General features: G+C 41.3%; 1 protein-coding gene across 1 annotated transcript; it reads right to left on the bottom strand.

Moving 5' to 3' along the window:
• Positions 1-1,087: 1,087 nt before the first annotated feature.
• Positions 1,088-16,557, bottom strand: POGLUT3 (protein O-glucosyltransferase 3; the record flags this gene model as incomplete). The annotated part of the gene is made up of 8 exons (XM_080345083.1): positions 1,088-1,213; positions 2,044-2,148; positions 3,173-3,367; positions 4,423-4,619; positions 5,997-6,213; positions 6,595-6,881; positions 8,335-8,532; positions 16,356-16,557. 8 exons carry the CDS (start codon positions 16,555-16,557, stop codon positions 1,088-1,090), a joined length of 1,527 nt encoding a protein of 508 aa, XP_080201209.1.
• Positions 16,558-17,582: the final 1,025 nt, after the last annotated feature.

The raw sequence follows: 17,582 nt of genomic DNA, 5'->3' as shown, positions 1-17,582 counted from the left end.
ATGTTTGAACCAAAACAATGAAGTCTGATCTGCTCTCTGACTTCAGTATAGAGTAAGGTGTGATCTAAATCCAGAAAATGGATAAGATCCCTCTGGGGACTTAGGCACAGGAAAAAGTAGTTCATGAACCCAAGTGAAAAAGATGGTGCCATGCTTAGCTCTACATGGGAGTTCTAAGTGGTTTAAAAATCTACTAACAAATCTCAGATATGTGAATACTCAAGTAGCCCAGAATATTGTAGACTGTGTTGCTGAACCAAGACACCAGGTGTGTCACCTGGCCTCACGTGATGTTCCTAAGCCCTTCTGTGGATCTGGGCCTACATTTACAGACACAGCCAGTGGCAGGGAACAGGTCTTCAGGGTGGTGTCTTGGCACTCAAAGCAGTGTGACTGTGATAGCTACACAGTCTGCTTTAAAGCAGCATTTAATTTTGGTGATTCACAGCCATGGTGCTTATAAAAATATTATTCTGATCTCTTCCCCTTCTCTCCATTTTCCTCTGAAATTGATAACAGAATAAAGAACATGATATAATATTTATCTGTCACAGACCACAAAATAATTTCAAAGTAACACCAGATTTTATATCTATAAATCTCAAATATTCATTTTCTTTGTCTAGTTATAAAATTGTTTTGTATACAAGAAACAATTAACACTGAGGTAAACTTTATGAAGAAATTGTAACACTGTTTTAGTACGTTGCAAATGCTCCTTTAGAATAACTTGCACTGACTCATGGAAGATCTTCTGTGGATGACTCGTTCCTCATAAAACGTTGGTAAGCAGGTCCCAGCTGGAACACGAGCAGCACCGTGCTGTTCTTGCTGCTGGCGCAGATCATCAAACAGATCCCCCGGATGCTCCCCAGTGCGGGCTCGGGATCTGTCTGGTGGTGGTCATGGAGACAACATTGTGGGAACCAACGTTGTAGCTCAGAGTCAGTGTGAAAAAGGCTATGTAAATACAAGAAGAATACATAACTAAAAATGTTTGCTAGTGCATAAATGTCTTAGATTTCACAGCTTAATTCCTATTTAAATTCTTGCATTGCAAGTGGGTGATTTTCTCCATCTGGTACAGTTATAGATCTTCCCTTAAAGGCTTTTTCCTGTGGCAACTGCAGACTGAGTCTCTGTCATCAGGCTGAGGTACGAGTTCCATTCCATCCCGTATTTCAGGTTTGCTGGCTTGGCGTTTGGCATATTTCTGAAATATGTAAACAACATTTAAGAAAGCTATAAGCACCAACGTGTAATTCATGAAACAGAATTTTCCTCCTCCCTTCCACTCACAAACTTGCCTTTATCCAGGCTCCTTATGTCATTGTTTACAACCTGTTTACAAGGTGTCTTTGTAACAAACCAGCTAATAGGCTACACTGCCTCTGAAAACCTCCTTTAATGTCTTCCCCTGCCCTACTACTAATGGTGATTTGAATGTTGTCATTATTTGTGCCCCTAACCACTTCATGCAGATAATGCTGTCATTTTGGTACCAAATGTCATATCAAGCTGCTGAAGCCGAGGTCTAACTCTGCACAGCAAACCAGGAAAAATAATCTAGTACTTTCAGAGAACAGAAACTTCTTTCACTAGAGATTTGCATCTCCTAGGGAAGCAATGACTATCTAGCGTGCTTCATCCCTTACCACCCTACCGGCCATATTTCTGGAATTTCTTTACCATGTATTCATTGTTTTGTAATGCAGCAGAGTGGCACATGAGGGGATAAGTACGAAAGGAAAAAGGAATAAGGTTGTGGACAGATTATCTATTAGAAACCACACACCAAGTGACACTGAAAACAGGTCTGACCATGGTGATGGGGGCAAAAAAAATTATATCTGATCTGTAAAACAACTATTTTGTGAGGTTGCCTCTTCAACAATGAAGCAAGTTTTAGCAAAGCTCCTCACACTGATGTCCTGTGAATAATACGAACCCTGTCTGCTATTGCTGTTAAGTAAGGACTGAATATGAAATTTGTAGCATTGGTAGCAACCGAGGTAAAGAAATAAAGTGATCTATTGTACTAACCTGGAGCACTTTATAATAGTAGCAGTAAAGCCTGTGAGGCTGAAGTAATTCTCTTGCCACTAGTTGTCCTTCTTTAGCAATTTTTCTTGCTTCTTCATTATTTTCCTGGAAAATTGAGACAAAACAAATGACCAATAGAGTAATCGGCAAGTTACTCAAAGCCTGGCTGGCATTAGAAGTTTTATTAAAGGAGCCATTCAAATCTGCAACTTTATGTGCAATTACTGGTAGACTGCAATGGCACACTTTAAATTGCAAATTTTTTAAAAATACTGGATTGCTTTTATGGTCACAACTGGTACCTTAGGGCTATCAGTAACAACTTTCAGGGATAATCGTACAATTTTGAAAACTCAGTTTATTACTGCTCTAGTGTTTTGTCCAGTCCACAAGCCTCTTCAAAATAATGTCTGACATCTCCCACACATACTTAGTTTTACAGAAGACAAAGCTGCAGCTATTGTCCTCTCCTATGCAACACAATTAAATGTCTTCCTTTTAAAAACAACTCTGCTTGAATTCATGTACTTAGTTTCAAGTGGTTTAGGTCTACATTTCAAAGCTTTTCATATTCTCATCTGATTCTTTATAAAGAACTACAGTACTCTCAGAACAGAAACTTCTATGTTTTTTCACCGAATAGCTAAACTCAAAGCACAAATGGTGTTTTCAATCACACAATTGTATCAGTTTGTTTGGCTACAGAATTCCAGCCTCTTATTCTGAGCATGTTAAGAGAGCAGCGATTTTTTGTACATTCAAACAGAACATGCAATGACTTCTGTTGTAGTCAGGACCTAAAAAAAAGCGGTAGAATTAATTTAAGTAGCATTTAGGATTCTGGGTGTTTCTTTGAAAATTACCTTCATTAGGCAGTATGCTAAGGCTCTGACTCATGGAACACTTCTGCACACACCTAAAATGAATTCTTAAGTATTTCCCTGAACAGAGATGGTTACTTGAATGAAGGCCTTCCCGTCTTATACTAACAACAAAATGTACTTCCTTTATCCCAGGATCTCCATAGAGCTCATGCAAAATATATGTGTGGAAATACAAAGACAAGAGAGTATTAAGTTGTCTACATGTTCTTTTATCACTTTGAACTTGAATTAGTAATGGAACATACCTTAGCCCATTTTATTTTCTCTAGCAAGTCCTCTAAGTTTCTCTTAACTGGAACATAATGTTTCCATGGTTTTAATCCAATATAAAAGTGTTCATAGTACTGGGAATCTTGCTTCAATACTAGGCTGTCCCCCAGCAAGAGGTAAGGAAACCTGTAAGCTGCTACAGTCCCGTCTACATTCACTTGGTATTTGTACTACAATATGAAAATAGAGGAAAAAAAAGGTGAAACACTTGGAATCAGAACACTGACTGTATAAAATATTATTTTCACAGACAAGACATAACTGTGTTTATTAATTCTCATCTTCAAACCTGTTTTAGTGTTAAGCGGGTGTAGCTTCATGGTGTTCTGGCTAACAAAATGGCAAAAGGATCTGTTTTCAAGGCAAGACTGACAATCGGGAACCTGCGCATCCCATTAACTGCCTAGTGGGTATTCCATTAAAGTGCCCTGGGATAGAGCAAGGGGTAGAGCTGGGAAGGAAATAAAACTAACCTATACTTAAATTCAAAAAGAGCACATTTACTCTAACTTGAAGTTGTATTATTATGTAGAATAATCTGAAACATATAAAATAAATATAAAATAATCTGAGACATTATACTCGAAGTAACCATGAATGTAGCACTCTGGCAGATGCTCTTGGCTGTTAAGAGTGTTTCTCATATATTAACCTCTGGAACAGGATTTGCATTGCTGTAAATTATAATTGCTTTTCACAGGATTCTGTCCCCTTTACTTTTTATACCTCTGTTGCAGTGGAATTTGAATGTTAAAGTGCAACAAAAACACCTGTCTATTTTCCTAACTTGTTACTGCAACAGCTTTGTGACATCCATAAGGTACTTGCAATAGACACAAGCTGTGTCCATTGATCTTATATTTACCCCAAATAAAAGAAAACTAGATGGTGAGAAATGGAATTTCTCAATCTATTAAAACCAACCAACCAACCAAAAATACAAACAAACAAAACCAAACAAACACAACAACAACAAAACACAAAGCAAAATACAACAAGAATTCTGTCTAAGTGACTCCATGAAAAAAGTACAGTGACTTTCTTCAGAACTGTGTCACACAATGACTTTGATGACAGGTGCTCTATCCACCCCGCATGGACCAGTGTTCCCAGTGTAGCATAATTGTTTTGTTTGTTGAATGGAATGAGCAAAACTAAGCCTTGTATTTTCAGTTGGTAAGAACATGACAGCAAAATTAATCCAAGATTGTAATTTGCTTGCTACCTTAAAGAAGTCAAAGAAGCCCATCAGTGGAACCTTTCCCAGCTCTTTTTCTTTTTCTCTGAAGAAGAAATATCCTGTTATTCCAGCATCTAGTAGTTCTGGATTTTCCTTGGATAACTTGACAAGATGGAGACGTTCTTCTCGGCTGTCTCGACCTCTAAATAAGGCTTGCTCAGTTTTGTTTTCCCACGGTGGGCCTATGAGCATTGAGTAATAAGATAAAGGCAAACAGTAATGAAATGTTCATGATATGTTTAGTGCAAATAAGGAACTTGCTTTGACAGTGGCATTACACTCAGAGACATGGTAAAACAGGCATGATTTTACCTGAGTCCATAATCACTTATTAGTCATAGGCGTTTAATTCCCAGTTCTGGCTTGAATTTTGGGATGAGAAACTGAGTCACTTATTAAAGGAAAAGCAAAGAATTGCCTTTCCACTCAACAATTTTATATTTAAATAACCTGAACTCTCTTGAAAGCTACATAAGGGATTATAATCAAATTATGTAAGTAAAATACTAATAATTAAAGTAGAGCTCCATCTATAAAGCCTACCACAATAACCAACATTTCTTTAGTAAAATTCACTTCTGTTACCCAGCAATTTGGGTAGGTCTTTGAGGAATCACTTAATGGTGACTTAAAAAGGAAAAAGTGGCTATGGCTAATGTGTCCTGAAGATACGCAGCAAGAGCCTGAAAGTATTCATCTCTGCTTACTGCCTGCTTTTAAAAGCATCAAATATGTCCTTCTTTAACCTTCTGCTGGAAATTTTATTAAAGGACCCACTAAAGTGGAGTAAGCTCTTATCGTGTCCTAATGGGAAAAGCAGCTGTACTAAATCAGTAAACATGCCTTGCTTCAAACTGATAATTTAATTAAATACTAATAAAGAAAAGAGAAACTGTGAACTAATCAAATAACAATACCTCCTCACTCAAGTTTTACTCCTTAGGTATTGGTCACGCCATTTATCTGATCCCTAAGTATTCATGAGTATGCTAGTGTGGGGGGAAGACACCTGTCGGTAAAGCTGACTCTTCCTTCAAAGCTGGAAAAACAATTCAGAAGATCCCACTCTGGGCTACTTTTTCATACAGACAATATTTTCTTGTTTGAAAGAGGCTGCAGCGTAGTACTAGTTTACTGCTTTCAGGATTCAACGTCATACTTATGTAAACAGAACACTGGATCACACCATCAATCACTTCTAATCAAACAATTCCTGTTTGATTAGAAGAAACATATTAAAGTCCCTCACTGAGGAGAAAGGCCTTTTAGTTACATTTACGTTTCTTTGGACAGGTCACAGTAGCTATCTTCTGGATACCTCCAAGTTAAAATTCACCATTATTGTAAACCGAACTTCTTAAATTTTGGCTCTAAATCCATATTAAACACCTGCTTAGTAGCAGAGTTGGAAGTGTTCACAATCCATAAAGACTAACCTGCTTGTATTAAGAGACCTCCTAAGGCAGTTGTGAACTGGAGACTTTAACACATTATTTGAATGCAACTTGCTTTGATGGAATTTACAAATTCTCTTTTGAAATCCACGATCACCAATTTACCTGTATTTCCTTGAATAGAAAGGAGATCATTTGTAACACCACGTAGGGTCTCAAGAGTTGAGTGGGTTACATCATACGTTGGAAGGATGATATCTCTTGAATCCACCGAGCCACACCATGAAATGACAGGTATGGGACCAGGTGTATCATTAGCTTTCCGATACTCAACTGGCCAATCTCCAACATTAAGATAAAACTCCATATCAGGAAGACGAACCTAAATGTATACCCAAGGAAGATAATAAGACAAAGACAAAAGCTGTTTGTCACTCCTACTTATATTCCTCAGTTCTCTTATGTCATGTAGAATCAATAAACCTACAAGACAATATAAGCTGAGCTTAAGGTATGAACGAATTTCAAGTTTCTGCCCTGCAAGCAGATATGAAAGGGACATTCACAAAGGGCAGGGAAAGGAGCGCAGCCTTCTTAGCAATTTCATTGCTGTTCAAGCCCCACACGTTGGGTATCGCCTCATCCTTAAAGATACACTGTCACCTTCATGAAAAAACAAGTCAAATCTTACTTCAGGAATTATGAATCTGAAGATACAACAACAAATGCAGTATTGCCAGTCTTAAGTGATCAAAACCAATACCTTTCTTGCCAGTGACAGGAGCATTTCATCAGAGAACATTTTGAAGTCTGTATACTTCCCTAAGGAACGACGGTATATATGATTATTGAGAATAGTGTAATGAACGATAGCACCTCTGTTTTGACTGAACTTTGCTGGGATTTCCTTAAGCATTCGCTGAAGGTCAATGGTGGGAAAAGAAATGAAGTCCTTTGTAATCTGAGGTTCTTGGGATGGACAAGACATAAAGTTCTGCCAGATCTCAGGGTCTTCTTCAGGACAGTCACAATATTCATGATAAACTGGTCCTACAGAAAACAAGGCATTGAGAGTTCATATTTGTGATTCTACATCAATCATAATCCCCCAAGCACATGGGCAAATAAATGTAGACTTTACTGTGGCCTAGCATTTTTTATTCCCAGTTTTCTACCGTTTTCCTCAGAAATCATCCTCCATGTAACATTTCTGGGATTTAGCAGTGTCATTGAGAAAACAGCAACATTATTCTCTTTTCAGAAATCAGTATAATAGGGGTTTTGTTATCAGGGTAAAATTAATCTGCAAAATGAAGCTACATCATTGTGCTACCTGTCAACCACACAGAATATTCAGAATTGTTCTAATTGCCCACAGCTACCAAATCTCTGGTATTAGAGTTCCAATTTTAGCCTAATCCAGAACTTGGATAAAGTAGTCGTTACCTCTTGCATAAGGTATTTTCTTTAACGTATAAACAACTATTCTTTCTATCCTTTTGATGCAGAGAGCTTAGGTATAAACAAGAGTCTTAGAGAGCGTAAAAAAAAGCCCTTACTTCATGGACTTCTAATCAAAACAGGTTCCGTCATGTCATAGTATCATGGCTGCTGGTAAATGTGCCCCAGCAACAAGAAAGCATATCACTACCTTGAGGGCTCAGGGTAGTTTTATTTCAGTTTGAAGACATTTCTAAGTTTGTGTTTAGGAAATTTTACTAAAACAAACAAACAACAACAACAAGAAAACCACCACCAACAACATGACCAGATTCTGGTTAGAAGGAGTAGTGGTGAGCTGAAATAAGACTCTCCAAAGAAGTAATTTATATTTTCTTCTGCCTTGCTACAGAGTTGTCCATTTGAGAGCAAGAGAAGGAACCTAAAGCAGCAGATCTGGAATGAGAGAATAATCTGCCTTGTGTTCCCTGCTTTTATATAGTTCTTCCATACTATAGACTTGCACTGAATTAAACCTTGCTAATGGAAAGAAAGCTAAATATTGCCTGGATAAAGAAATACTGTATTTGTTGTTATGAAGGATCACAATTTTTAGAAATCACAGACACTTGAGTCATAAAGTGTTGGGAACAGCACAAACTCCTTGCTTTTGCAGGTAGTATTTTCTACTTTAGATAAAAATAACACAATGTTAAAGTGAAAACTTGCTTGAAAACAATAAAAATACAACCCTTGCTCTCTTATTTCCTACCAAATCTGAAGAGATACAGATGCTTATGCAAGAGGGAAGAGATGTCCAGACACGTCACCTTAACGTCAGAGGCCATAGTCTACATGCTTACACATCTAGGTCCTGTAGCTTAGCAATGTATAGAGACTGTCTCTGCTTACTTCTCTGTATGAGGAGAATGTTTGTGAGGAGACCACATGAACAAGGGCAAACCAACCTCTAATCTCCCACCTCTTCCTCTAACTGTAAATCAGTCCATAGCATTTCTGTAGCCACCATCATACATTACATTAAATCAAAAACTTCCCTTACCTTTCAGAATATAAGGAGACTGAGCTACATGCTGATCACCATAAAGTATCTCAATTTTTAACCCTTTTCTGACACTCCCATACATCCGATACCGCATAAGAAATGTGCCATCATTTCTATCCAAAGGGCGAGGAGTGTAAATTCTGGTGCCTTCTTTTGGAGAAAGTGCTTTAATTGCCACTTTAAACTGCGCTTTTCCTGACAAGAGGAAAATAAAAACAGATAAAAGCACTTTAGTCTATTAGAATCACATATATGAAACAAAGGTGACAGCAAACTCTATTGGATTATGTCCATGGGATTGAATTTAACTTTGCACTGGAAATTTTTTTATTACACCAAGTTGGTAAAATTGATTTCCAGTGATGGAAGATCATCCTACCAAATTTTCTTGATCATCACATACCTAATAAATGGAAAACCTGTAGATGGAGATTAAAAGTTAAGTATGATCAGTGATAAATATGATAAATGATAAGGCTAACAGTATTTTGAAGCAAAGATTAGTTTAATATTAAGTTTTCAAGTCACCGCTCTGAGGAACAATCGTTTCCTCTAGAGTAAGAGGGAGGAAAGTAGAGTTAAAATAACAGGAGAAAAGAATACTTGCCAGCTGGTGGAAAGGCATGCAGGGGTCAGATACAAACTGTTCACCTTTGGGCTGCAGCTGACTGTCTTGCACATTTAAAGCCCCAGCTACGGAAAAGCAGGGATAAGAGAATGGTAATAGAAATGTTTCCTGGACATCCGTCTGACCTGTGCTTAAAGAGATCACCAGCATTTCATTGTTAATGCACTCTGACTTTTTAACTGGCCATGGAAAATTTTGTGGACAACATGAATATGCATGAACATAAATCTGCTATATTCCCTTATTCCTGTCACAAATGGTGATCATCAACTTTATTCTTCAAAAAGGAGGGGGACAGATTATTCACAAAATGTTATAGTCCAACCACTGCAAACCAAACAAATGTAACTAATGTTACCACTAGATATTATAATATTCAGAAAGAAATGAAACTGAAAAAATCCAGTCTGGATGTGTTCCAGCAGCACTAAAAGACTGAGATATTACAGTTATCTCTATACAGTCCATATCTTAACATACTTTACATCCATGAATAGGACAGTGATAAGCCACCAGTGTGGTATATAATTACAAGAGTCATTTAATGATCAATCATGTCATTCTTAGAGCACTGCATCTTGAAATTGGATTCAAGTGAACTACTGTGCATGAGTCTCCAGACTAAACTAGGCAGAATCCATATGATTTCAGAAGCGTATTTCCTGACAACAGATGTCATATCTATTCAAAGACAGAACTGTCACCCTGAGTAAATCAGATTCTTCCAGATACTGTTGTCAGAGTGGATCCCTCTATAAATGAACACATGGTCAATGGTTGTGAGCAGACGAATCTCTCAAGGCTGAACACACCCTCTCTTCTGCTTTGTTTTCCAATGTAAGACTATAAAATGTAGATTATTTGTAATCAGCCCTCCATTTTCTTACTATTCTAAGGCCATGCCAGCTAAAGATACCAAGAAGCCAGTCACAATATGCTCGTTTGACAACATACTGAGGAAATAAAATAAGCATTCATTCTTTCTTGGAGTGCCAGTGTGGCAAGCAGCACTCACACCGACTAAGGGATGCAGAAAATTGTCTTTGGCAGCCAGCAGACCTATCATGAGAAGCCCTAGTTTGACTAAGTATCCATCTAGAATGGTTTCCAAAAGTGCACTTCTGACTTCCAAGAGGTAAAGGAATGTTAAGGTTGCTCCAGAGACTCGGTACTTCCTTTTCAGAGGAGTGATGAGTGGACACCTCCCTGCTTGCCTAGGGGGTGGGCTGAAGACACAATAGCAGTTGTTATGTAGTGTAACATTTCCTTGGGCAAGTCCAAGGACAGCTCAAGGACTGCTAATAGACTTAAACTCCAGAAGAATTTCTGTGAGGGGTATATTGGTTTAGATCTAAGACCATCACATCTTTGGATCTCTACAGCTTGGGTCTATGTGAGTAGAACTGACTCAGACTGGCTCCCTATTTGGGAGCTCTTTGACTTGTTTTTGTATATCTGCAAGCAGTCATTATCAGAGAAGAGGCAGAAAAGTACGGCTTTGCCCCCTTCATATATTTTTTTCCATGTAGATACTGATGACGTTTCAAGATGACATAAAGTAGAACTACATTGATAATGTAGGAATGGCCGTATGATCACAGACAATAAATTGACCTTTAAACCAAATCGGTATCTTGCATCACACTGTCACTAGCAGAGAACTGCAAGATAGTAAGAACAAAGAAAAGACAGAGGAATACTTTTGAACTTACTGCCTCGCCCTTCTAGAAATCTGCAAGCAAAGGACTTGAAAAATCACAATTTGTGTACACATAATTTTAATGGCATTCAGTGTTCCATGACTGCTTAATCCCCCATTTGCACATTCTGGTACTTGTATCAAAAACATCCTAAGTTATTTTTCCAATATGTTATTATGTATTACAGAGAAGATACTTGTTTGAAAACTTCTGTCTGATAACACAAGAATTATAGGCATCAAAGGAAGTTATGGGAAACAAGGAATTATAGTTCCCCATTTGTTTTCTCCTCCTGGAATCATCCTGAATCCTGTAGCCCATTTTAAAACTGTCCATGAGTCAGATATCCAGAACTATTCAGAGTAGTCGGGTTATTTCTAAATATATCCTTCAGCTCTTCTTCACCCTGTGCAAGATCATGTTGTACCATGCAACACTTGATAACGGAAACATGATGGAAAAACACAGAGTAATGAGAATCGTAGTACTTTTGAGTTTGGAAGGGACCTCTTGAGATCATCTAGTCCAATGCCCCTACTCAAAAGAGTCAGCCTAAGCAGGATCTCCAGGACCGTGCCCTGTTGAGTTTTGAGTATCTCCACAAATGGAGACTCCACAATCTCTCTGGGTAATCTGCTCCAGTGTTTGACCACTCTCAGATTGAATTTCACATTACTTCTTCCAGTCTTTAGGAACCTCTCTCATTCATTGTAATCTTCCCAAAATAATCAGAAGTGATCTCGCAGTAACATTAAGCAGCTCCCTGGGCACTCGTGGGTGCATGCCATCAGGCCTCACAGACTTAAGTATGTCCAGATTTTTAAGTGTTCCCTAACCTGATTCTCCTCCACCAAGGGTAGGTCTTTCTTGTGCCAGACTTCCCCTCTGGTCACAAGGGCCTGGGATTCCTGAAGGCTGGTCTTACCAGTAACAACTCAGGCAAGGAAGGTATTTCAGTACCTTTTTCTGTGTCATTTGTCACTAGGTGCCCTGGCCGATTCAGCAGCAAGCTCACATTTTCTCTAGATCTCTTTTGCTGTTGATGTACTTGTAGAATCCTTTCTTGTTGCCTTTCACAGCCCTCACCAGATTGAACTCCAGCAGAGCTTTGGCTATCCTAACCTCACCCCTGCCTGATCAGACAGCATCTCTGTATTTCTCCTTAGTCACCTTCCCCTGCTTCTACCTCTTGTGCACTTCCTTCTCCCTCCATTTAGTCAGAAGACCCTTCTTCATCCCTACAGGCCTCCTGACATCTTTATTTGATTTCCTGCTGGTAGGGGTGGACCATTCTTGAGCAAGGAGAGGCGAGCCTTGACTATCCAGGAAGCTAGGAAAGCAATGGGAAAGAACTTCTTCAGAAGAAAAAGACTATTGAGATTTTCATTCTTCACAATGACTCTGATGGAATTAGACTTCTCCTGGATTTGGATTACAGAGAAAATGAGCAAATGACAACTAGGATGGCACTGCAAAAGCTTCAGCCCTGTGGTTAAGATTTGGGAACACTTCTATTAAATGAGAAGGACAACATACTCAGGTCTAAGACCGTTGGGACAGCATTTTATTAATTTTTGGTTTTATGATCCATACTTTTATGGCCAAAGTATCTGCTTTTCACTCTACCAGAGGGAAGAGACTTCAGAGAGTCTGAATCTAGTACCAGCACAAACACTAAGACTGTGGTAAGTCTTTGGAAAGGCTTGAGAAGAAAATGTCAGGCAGTTGGTTTCCTCATAAATGGTCTTTTGCATGAACACAGTGTGGAGCTGTAGTCCAAATATGAGGAAAGACACATTTCTCCAAAGGTGAGTAACAATTTCTGTTCCTCATTCAGCTAAATCCTGCCAGATGTCTTAATGCGGGAGTGAGACCCCTCCTTTTGAATTTGGCAATGGATTCCATGAATGACTCTCCCGGAGGAATGAACATCTCTGTCTCAAAATGTTACTGCCGGTCACAACCAACTCTTCCAATTGGCTTAAAAGCAGCCGACAAAGCCAACTGTCCTCTCCCTATGACTATCACAGAGCAGTATTTGGATGAAGCAGCCTTGGAATCCAGAGCATGTCATGAGGTAGGACCGCAGAGAAAATAGTTTCCTGTTGATATTATGTATTTGTCTCTTTCTATCCATTTTACAAAACAATGTAACTGGCTCTAGAGCTTTCCTACCAGAGAAAAATTTTTTCAGTTATCATAAAAATGAGTGAATACTGAGAAACCACAAGTTAAATACTACTGAATTTGTTCTCCTTGTCCTCAGCTGCAGGAAATAACTAAGTGGGTCTCTGTTCCACGCTGGTTGTGTAGTTACCCCTCTAGAGACATGAGGAGCTCCAGATTTACTCAAAGATGTTTTAGTTGGTGGCAGTTTGGATGCAGGAAGCATCTGATGAGGGAAGAGTGACCTGGTAACAAAACTTTCTGAGAAAAAGTAAACTCCACTGAAAGGGAAGGGAAGAAAAGGGAGACCGAATATTTACTGCAAGTACAAATCATTCACTGGAGGCAACAGGATTTTTGTTTATGATTTTCAACGTTCATTGCATAATGGGGCCAAGGTCTCTAAGTACTACCGCAGTATTTAACAGCTCTTTGCTGACTTCTTTTTTTCAAATTGGAGGAAGGTGAGCATGGTACTTTCACTCATGTTTTTCTGTTTCTCTCAATCCAAAGAAATTGTAAAAGAAAAATGTGTCCTTGTTGAACTGTCACCACTAGTACTTTTGTTCTACCTGAAAACCTCTCTGGGACAGCATTTTAAGTAAAAAATAATATTCCAATCCTGAAGAGAGACTAAAATACAGACACAGTCAAAAGAGGATAATTTTAAGAAACCGAGATGATGAAACTTGCTTTATGCAGGGATTTTTTTTCTCTTGTATGGTTTGCAAAAGAGGTATTCCATGCATGGACGAAAAAGTGAAGAAATGCAGGGATGGAAAGGGAGAAAAGGCAACAAGGTATTGATTCATGCAAACTGCTAGAGAAGAACAAAACACCTGGTCACCCCATTTCTAACATTGCAAAGAGAAACGAAAAGATCAGAAAACAAGTTTTTTTCCTCAACTGTTTCTCGAAATCATTGCTGGTTCCTTTTGCAGACAGAAACTGGTGTGATAGTCACTAAAGAGGCAGTTGAACAAAAGAGATTTACTCAGCAAAACGGGCTCCTTTGAGCAGCATCTGCTGTAACAGAGTCAGACGTGAGGGGACAAAGGGACAGGGTTGTGGTGGGATGTTGTCTGTAACCATCAGAAAAGCCCAGGCATCATGGTCCAGAGAAGACCTAAAAGGAGGTCCTGCAGTGCTGCTGGCAGCAAGGTGAGCATGGCTGAGATACGCTCGGCTTAGCTACACTGAACGGAGTGCTGGGAGGAGTGTGACACTTCTCCTGGGAAGTATCTGGTAAAGCCTGCTGGAATACCTGGGAGGCCTTGAAAATATTTGTCAGCAAAGTATGTAGATGATCTGAAAAACACTTAACAGATGACATTGTCATGGTCAATTGTACATAGAGACATGGTGGGCAGTGGTTAAACATGGGGGAAAACTTATCAGAAATGAAGGATAAAGGGATGCAAGCATCCAAAGAAAACATCATGAAGTTTTATATTAAAAGTAAGTTCTGCATTTTCAGCAGTGATTTTTTTAACCTTTGGAATACTTATTCTAGTGAGACTGAACTCTACATCATTTGACTTCTTCCTAAAAAGATGAGTCAAAGAGTTACAGCCTGGAGGTCTGAAGTGTAGAGTGGTATACAATGGTGTACATTAATTCTGGTGATTAGACTTGACACTCAGAAAACTCATCTGTATTGAAAATCTACCAACTATCCTATATAAGTTTCATGCTGGATATCAATAAGTACTGTCCTACTTGGCTGAAATTCTAATCCACACACACCAGAATTTATTAATAGATTAGGACAAGTTTTACAAATGGGAAGCCTTAACTGCTCTGATCGTAGTATTCTTGTTTGTGCAATGGAGGTGACAAGGTGGATTTATTTAGCTATCCCAGCAGGGATATTCTGAGATGTATTTAGCTTATATCAAAAGTAGTGCCTTAATAAATATTATTAACAGTAATTCTTACTGACATTTTACCAACAGAATTTGAACATTTAGAATAATTTGAAAACTGACATCTATAGCCCGTGTCTCTATGAGTACATTAAACGGGCTCATACACTGGAATATGATCAACTGTACTGCTAAATTCTTAAAGCACCTTTGGCACTCTCCTGAATAACTCTGGGCACGGCTCAGCAGCTGACACGGGCCAAGCCAACAGCTCTTCCCTGTCAGCAGCACCTATGAAAGGCCTCGGTTTGGAGGCTACAGAACATCACGGTATGAATGGAGACTGCTCTGTGCCAGAAGGCAGGAGGACCTGGAAACACTCCCAAAGACATTGAATTTATTAATATAAATACAGACATATATAAACACACTGAGGTCAGAACTAGGTTCTCAGTACCTGCATCCTATCAGTGTAGCTTGTAAGACTTAAACTAGTGTCAGGACTGAATTGAGTTTCACACCTTTCTATCTTCAGCAACCTGCTGTTTGAACGCAAGGCTCTCCCTGCACGGCTGAAATCAGTGAGCATGTAGTCGCATTCTCCAGTGCAATGACAAAGCTGCGCTGCAGCCCAGCACCAAGTTGCAACGGCAGCTGCAGAAAGTTCAGACCTGAAGATAGAACCTGTGTAATACATGTCTATTCTTTCATTTCACAAGCAGCAGTCTTCTCATCACAGCACACAGAAGCTGTGCATACTTGGTAGATATCTTCTCAGCACCATCTATGTGAATAGTAAATAATCCAGAGCAAAATACCCAACTCTACCCTGTATAAACTAGCAACACCGGATTTCCACTGGGCATTGACGTCAGGGTTATCTTCATTATGGAATCCACGATGCAAAAGTTCTTTTTAGTCTAAATTAAAACCATTAATATAGAGAGAACATGTGGAATTAACTTGCAGTTAAAAACAGCCGACTGGCACATAACTGCTGGACTGCAGGACCAAACCCCAGCTCCCCCCTCAGAAGTGTCATGGGAGATTTTGTGCTTGTGCTGGGCAAACCAGAGATGAAAATCACTCCTTCCTAGCGGAGCAACAGTAGGATAACGGAGCCCAGAGTGCCGTGCTTACCGAGACAAAAACATAAAGCAACCGGTGTGTGTGCAACATTAAAGATAACCATGTTAGCGCTTGTGAGCAGGGTGCTGGGATTTATTTCCATCCACTAGCTCTGGCCAGCACTGGCTTGTTTTGAGCTTGTTGGTTGTTGCTGTAAAGCACACAGTGTTTAGAGGAGGCGGTGGGTGAGGGGCAGAGCTGTACGGAAGGAGGCTCCCGGCGCAGGCGGGTCTGACCATGTGCGCCGCTCACCGCCGGACCTGCGTGTCCCGGGCCATGCGGGAGCGGGCGGGATGCTGAGCGGGGCCGGGGGGCAGCCAGTGGCCGAAGCGGCACAGGGAAGCGCTCGGGACGGGTGAAGGAGAGGAAGAGGGAAAGAGGAAGAGAGGAAGGGGAAGAAGGAAGGAGAAAGGAAGATGGAAAGGGAAGAGGGAAAAGGGAAGGGCGGGGAAGGGCTGGGCAGCTCCGACCAGCACCTCCGGGGAAGCGGCAGCCGCGGGCAGTCTCCATCCCGCGGGCACACGCACGTACCTGGCGGGGAGCGGGAGAAGTTCCGTCCGTCCGGGCTGACCGCCTGGATGTAGAAGTACCGCACGGGCAGCGTGAGCCCCGCGTCCAGCCCGGGGCCCCACACCAGGCTCCGCTCGGCGCTGACGGGCTCCGCCGCCTCCGCCGGCCGCAGCAGCGGCAACGCGGCGCCCAGCAGCAGCGGCAGCAGCCCGCGGCTCCCCATGGCCCCGCCGCCGGGCCCCGCTGGCCGCGCCCGCTCGGAGCGGGGGGCCGGGGCCTCCTCCGGGCCTGCGCGGCCCCCGCCCGCTCCCCGAGGCAGCCGCCGCCCGCTCCCCGCCCCGCGGGGCGGCCCGCCGGGCCTGGGCAGTGCCGGGGTAGGGGGGGCAGTCGCTGCGGGCCGGGCCCGGCGGCGCTTCGGCTGCGCTGCGGAATACGGGGCGTCCGGAGCCCCGGGTGCCCGCGGGGCTGCGGCCGCGGAGGGGAGAAGGCAGCGCTCCCTGGGTCCCAGCGCAGTTCCAGGGTCTGTCTCCGTGCAGCTCCAGAGAGCTGGGGAAACAGAGCGAAGCTGGTGTGAGGGTGCGGGATGACCCGCAGAGCCCTTTTCTCAGGGTGTGCTGGACCCAGCGTTCTCATGTCCTCAGAGGTTTTCTTTCCCTTCTCTATGGGCGCTGTGCGGGCCAAACCGTGATTCTCCCCTAAGCAACAAGTTAACTGTGTTTTAGGATACAATTCAGCCGGCAGATGAACAGCTGGTCTGGAACTTAAAAACAAACAAACAAACATATTTGTCTGAAGCTTATTAATTGTTACCACCTGTATCAGCTTGTGTACAGATAGAGATTGACGTAACTGAAACAAACACAAAACCAAACCCACCACCAAAAAAAAAGGCAAAACCCAATCACACCATAATTTAATATTCCTCCTCGCTGTTTCTAGGATTTCCCACAGTATTTAAAGGGAAGGACAGAGTAGGGACCCTGTTCATGTGTACTGACACCCAGCACCCCATTCCGCTGTCCCAGCACAGACCAGGCACGCACCCACGTTACAGAGATGATGGTGCTACTAGGGCCAGTGGGCAAGATACGGCAAGTGGCCCTTGTCAGTGGTGTAATGTACGGTGAGGAGGAAAGGGGGATCATGGTATTCTTCTCTAGAAAATGTAACAACAAAGTAATTTCATCTCCCTTATGAGGAAAGGCTGAGGGACCTGAGTCTCTTTAGCTTGGAGAAGAGGAGACTGAG

The sequence above is a fragment of the Nesoenas mayeri genome, assembly GCF_963082525.1.
Source record: "Nesoenas mayeri genome assembly, chromosome: 1".
NCBI classification, from domain to species: Eukaryota; Metazoa; Chordata; class Aves; order Columbiformes; family Columbidae; genus Nesoenas; species Nesoenas mayeri.
This window is presented reverse-complemented; position numbering and strand designations above follow the sequence as displayed.